Below are 6,000 nucleotides of genomic sequence, written 5' to 3' on the forward strand. Positions count from 1 at the left end.
TCCTCCCTGCCTCGTCCCCCCTCCACAGGCTTACACCCTGCTGGGACAGTTCCTTCTGATGCACAAGAACGAAGTGGAGTTTCAGAGGTGGCTCATTTGCTGTTGTGGCGCCACGGAGTGTGAGGCCCAGGAGAGCTCTAACTGCCTGAAGGAGTGGTGCTCCTGCTTCCTATGAACGCACCTCCTCGCTCTGCCGCCTGGGTAATGATGACACGTGCTGTACCTACACCGGGGCTCAGAGTCGTTATTTTTGTTTTTAATTTTAATGATACGTGCTTGTTACGAAAAGTGATTCGAGAATATAAAAAAAGACAAACACGAGAAAAATGACCCAAAGTCCGCCACCCAGAAGTAACTATCATTCTGCTGGCATCTATATCGTGCCAAATACCTCAGCATATATTTATATAAAAGAATGAACAATTTTGCTTAAGAATGGGAATTAAATTTTGTCAGTGTATTAGTTATCTATTGCTGCATAACAAATAAACCCTAAACATAGTAGCTTAAACAATATTATCTCACATAGTTTCTAAGGGTCAGGAATTAGCCGACAGGTTGACTTCTGTCTCGTGCTACATGTTCAGCACATGCCATCAGGTGAGGGCTGCCTGTTGTCATCACTGAGACTGAAGCTGATGGAGATTCCCTCTCAATATGTGCTTGCGTGGGCACCACTCAGTGGGACGGAGCCATGGTGAATTACACACTGTCCTTGAAAGCCTCTGCCCAGAGTGATACCCTCCACTTATGTTTTCATTTCATTGACCAGAGCAAGTCACATAGTCATACCTAACTCCAAAGGGGCAGGGATTCTTCTGAACTCAGAAAAAGTGGAAATATATAGTGACGACAATACTCAATTACGTTCATTATTTTCCCCCTGAATGCCCCACAGCTGTTATATTTCCTAAGTTTATAATATGACTGGGATATTTCTATTGGGGTCTGCTTAACTCTCTAGCTTTGCTTCTTTAGCTCTCCCCAAAAAGAGGCCAAAAAGAATTCCAGGTGAGCCAACTGGTTGGCCCAAAGATTTGAACAGCTCCATCTCCTGAGAGCTTAGGCTCTGACCATCCAGCACCTGTCCCCTGCTCCCTCCTGCACAGATTAATTCAGTGGATTAATTCTCCACTGAAATAGTCATGGTGTTGGAAGTTACTCAGTTTCTAAGTCAGGAGCAGGTTGGCTGTAGGGAAAGGAGAGAGGGAAGTAGTGTCCCTCACTCTATTTCCACATACCCGGCTCCCCAAAATCTCCATCACAGACACTGGGAATGTTTCCCAACAGCCATTCATTCCCTTGTGTCGAGTTTTGTCCTCCTTGTGGATAAAGTTATTGGCTCCAATTCCCCACTTCTCACTATATGCCCCACCTTTGTCATGGGATCTTGCAGTTCCTCCCACTAGAGGGAGAGTAACTCCCAGCCCCTGGACATACACTTGGCCAATGTTTCAAGCCTAAAATGACGGCGCCAGTTCTGAGCCTCATTGCACATTTCCACTTGCTCTCCTGTGCTTCTGTCAACACCGAGAGAAGAGCTATGGCCAATGCCACCTTACCCTGGGTGAGCTACTTAACCTCGCTGAGCCTCAGTTTCTTCATCTGGAAAGTGGGGGCAATAAGGTAATTACCCTGCCTCACAGGGTGAATCAACTAAAAGAGTATCTGTTAGGTATGTGGTGCGTAGCAGGAACACAGTCCCTACTCTTCAAATCTCCTCAAGCCGGGCCTCCTGAGAGCTCGGACATCATGTGGCACCCAGGAGAGAATTCACAGCTGCGAGCTGGAAGGGAGCCCAGCTATCAGCTTATCCAATCTGTTTCAATTCTGTTCCATGTACAAGTACTGGACACTGTACAACTGGTAGGGACACTCTAATGGGTGAGTAGAAAAGGACAACTAATGAAAATCAGATTATTTCAGATTTTTATTGGCATCTTGTTAGGGTCGCATTAGCCCGTGGAGCCCCAGAAGCATTTTAAGGACACTCGGGAAGAGCAGGCTTGCCTTGTGCCCTCAGCCCAGTCAAAGCTCATCTGCTACTCGGCAGGGCAGTTGTTTCGATGATTTGGGAAAGGGTCGGTGCCTGAGAATATTTACAAATTGTCACGGATTTGACCAGCATCTTAAATAGGAGCTGAACTGTCTGCAAGGAAGAGGGGCCAGATGTCGACTCTTGGCTTGATCTCTGTAGTCTGGAAATACCCGTGAATCAATAAACGATTTGGATTATCATTTATGGAGCGTCTAAGGTTCTGAGGATGATCACATGCCATGGAAAAAGCAAGAGAAGTGCGAGCTTCCCTAGCCTCAGGGAGCTTACAACTTAACAAGAGGCGACGAGAGGCGACTGGGAAAGGGGAGGGCAAACTAGCCAAGGTGTTGGAAGGTGTGTCAGCTCCAGCCAGCCAGCCAGCCAGCAGCCGGCCCTGGAACATGGGCTGAGCGAAAGCAGCGTATTCAGGGGTGCTCCCGGGAAATGTGGTAGGGGAGGGAGGCGTGTGGCAGCGAGGGCAAAGCAGCCCATAAAGGTGGGTCATCACTGTCTGTCACTGTGGGCAACAGTGCTGCCGGGACTTCAGGGGCCCGTGCAGACAGGCATTTAGTTACCCCACCCTGGGGTATCTAAGCACCACTCTCAGTCATTTGTTGAGCGCTGCCCCCGTAGGAAGTGAATCCTTCAGCTCTCGAGCCTGCCACGTGGGCAGAATGAAGCCCATTGAGAGAGCAGCCGGGCAGAGAGATGCAGGCGCCGCAGCTGGAAGGCGGGCCAGCCGCGTGCACTGAAGTAGAAAGAGCGAGGCACGTGGCCAGCAGGGCGCCCACAGCTTCTGCCGTGGTGGGTTTTGGAGCAGGACAGGCTTGGCTTTGAAAACAGAATCCACCCCTTACCACTCGTTCTATGCCCTTTGGAAAGTCACCCTCTTGGCCCAGCTGCCCAGCTGTAAAATGATAATGATAACAGTATCTACTCAAGCATTAGGAAGATGAAAATTCCTGGCACCTGCTAGGAGCTTCATGCATGGGTAGCTCTAAAAACCTAGATATTAAAATGTACAGCACTGATTGTTTATTGGTATTTAAAGAAAGGAGAAGTGGGTATGGGTGAGAGTGGTCAGGGAAGGCTCCTAGGAAGAGGTGACATTTCAGCTTGGTGTTAAAGGGGGAGGGCAGCGCTGAATAAGCTGAGGACGGAGAAGAGGGAGGGGAAGAACAAGAGAGACAGGGAGGGGGGAGAGGAGAAGCTATGAGGGGAAAGACAAACACAACTCGCCCAGAAAGAACGAGTTGAGGGACCGTGTAGGAACAGGTAAGGGGTAGGGCTGGAGTCTGTAGGGTAAGAGGCCTCCGCCCATTTCCTGGAGAAAGACCTTGTAGCAACTGATTCTAAAAATACCCACAACCCTTTGCTCCTCCTATTTATACCCTTCACGTGACTCCACAGCCCCTCCTGCAAAGAGGTGGAGTCAATCTCCCTCCCTATGGAATCTGGAGTAACCTTGTGACTTGCTTTGGCCAAAATATTATGGCAGATGTGACATTGTGACATCTGTGAGCCTAGGCCTCTCTTGCTCTCCTGCACCTGTGACCACCATGCAAACAAACATGGGCTGCCCTCCAGAAGGATGAGAGGCACATGGCCCAGTTGTCCCCATTGCCTCTGCCAACAGCCAGCCGACCTCCATACATGTTAGTGAGGCTTTCCTGGACCAGCCAACCCATCAGCTGACCTCAGATCTGTGAGTGCAGCTGAGGTGAGCCATAGCTGGCCCAGACCAGAAAAACCGCCCAACTGACCCACAGACTCATGTAAATAAATCATATTATTCTAAGCTACTATATTTTGGGAGATGTTTGTCATGCAGCTATAGCTAACTGATAGAATTCCCACGTGAGGCCTTAGAGTGTAGAATATCTCCATGTGTATCATGGGAACCTCCTACTTTATTTACTTTTTAGAAACCATCCTGAGTCATACTTTTACCCAAAAACCAAGCAACTGTGGTGGGGGAACAAATGGGGAGAACTGTGGAACCTAAGCTTTGAACAGAGTATTTTTTTTAATTTATTTATTTTCTACTTTAATTTTTTTAATTTTTATTTTGTAAGTATTACAAATGTCCGCCTTTTCCCCCCATTGATCCCCTCTCCCCTGCACTCCTCCCCCCACACCTTCACCACACTATTGTCTGTGTCCATGGGTTAGGCATATATGCATATAAGTTCGTAGGTTAATCTCTCCCCACCTACCTATCAACCCCCTGCCTTCCCTCTGAGATTCTGTGCTTCTATGCTTCTATGTCTCTTAATCTATTTTGTTCATGAGATTCCACATATGAGTAAGATCATGTGACATTGTCTTTCTCTGACTGGCATATTTCCCTCAGCATAATGCTCTCCAGGTCCCACCATGCTGTCTCATAGGGTAAGGGATCCTTCATATTTACAGCTGCATAATATTCCATGGTGTAAATGTCCGAATAATGATTGATATGATTTCAATCTTCTTGAACTTGTAGAGGTTTGTTTTGTGTCCTAACATGTGGTCTATCTTTGAGAATGTCCCATGTGCACTTGAGGAGAATGCATATTCTACAGCTTTGGGGTGAAATGGTCTGTAAATGTCCATTAAATCCATCTGATCTAGTGTGTCATTTAGAATCACTGTTTCCTTGTTGATTTTTTTGTCTGGAAGATCTAGCGAGTAAAGTCAGTGGGGTGTTAAATTCCTCTACTATGACTGTATTGCTGTTGATCTCTCCTTTAAAGTTCTCCAGAAAAAAAAAAAAAAATTCAGCCTATGTGAGTCTTTTTGAACAGAGTATTTTTTAAAAAGCATGACTCAGAGTGGAAAAAGGTAAGACAAAACTATGACAATTACAGAAGGCGAGAGAGACAAGAGCTATCAATTGTGTGACCAGTTGTGGGTGGCCTGGATGATTTATTCCAAGAAACTGAAAGATAGCTGACTCACACAGATAAACCTTTTAGCAAGTATTTCTGAAAATATATATAATAATTTTAAAACATATATACAATTTTTAAATGTTCGCTGCTCTAAATCTTTACAAACAGAAATAAGAACAGTTGATTAAGCACACACTACCCCCCCATTTAGCATTCCCCAAATCCACCCAGATGTGAGGCCAGGGGTGTTCTCTCTGTCTTAGAGATGGGAAAACTGAGGACCAAAGAGGTTAAGTAACATGGCCACAATGATTTGGCAAATGATTTCAATCGAGGCTGCCTGACATTAAATCTGTACCCACTGCCTGCAGAGCCACCTTGGTGGTGGTGGTGGAGGGTATATTTGGGGATTTAGACGTGCTCTCAGGGACGCAAAGGTCACACCTACCAGGGATAGGCATTAGAAGGGATAAGGGAGACCCATTCAAATGGTCATGGAAAGATGACTCTGATGCATTAAGAAGGAAAGCAGGTTATTTAAAAAGAACCACCCAACAAATATTTACTGAGCACCTTCTATGTGCCAGGTACATTTCTAGGGATAGCAGATAACAGAGCAGACAAAACTATCTTCCCTCAGAAGCTGGTATTTGAATGGGGAAGAGCAGAAAATGAAGGTTCATAGGTAAAATATATATTAATTTGGATGACATGAGTTGTCTTTTGGAGGAGTCAAAAATTATTGAGTATAGACAATTTAATATGTTTCAACCTTATATGTTAGTTTCAGGGTGAGGGCTATGAAGAAAATATAGCAAGAAAAAAGGGGGTCAAGAGAAGTGAGGAGATGGGAAATTTTAAATAGGGTAGTTAGGGGAGGCCTCATTACAGAGGGGAAGTAAAGTCCTGAAAGAGATGAGGCTGAGAGTCATGGGACGATTGGGAGACCATTCCGGGCAGAGGCAACAGCCAGTGCAAAGGCCCTGAGGGAGGGTGTGCCTGATGAGTGCAGGAGTGAAGTGAGCCAGACGCAGCAGGAAATGAGGCCAGAGAGAAAAGGGTGGGGGTCAGAAAAGGGTGCAGGCCCTT

At 46.2% G+C, this 6,000-nt stretch overlaps 1 protein-coding gene across 1 annotated transcript in view; it reads left to right on the plus strand.

Annotated features, from left to right (window-relative positions):
- BANF2 (BANF family member 2) overlaps positions 1-4,658 on the plus strand; it is a 48,230-nt gene extending 43,572 nt beyond the window's left edge. Inside the window, exon 4 of the mRNA XM_081150040.1 lies at positions 29-4,658. Within this exon, the coding sequence (XP_081006166.1) occupies positions 29-175 (147 nt within the window). The 3' untranslated portion in view covers positions 176-4,658. The remainder of the gene's footprint in view (positions 1-28) is intronic.
- Positions 4,659-6,000: the final 1,342 nt, after the last annotated feature.

This window comes from Miniopterus schreibersii (assembly GCF_964146895.1).
Source record: "Miniopterus schreibersii genome assembly, chromosome: 10".
Lineage (NCBI taxonomy): Eukaryota > Metazoa > Chordata > Mammalia > Chiroptera > Miniopteridae > Miniopterus > Miniopterus schreibersii.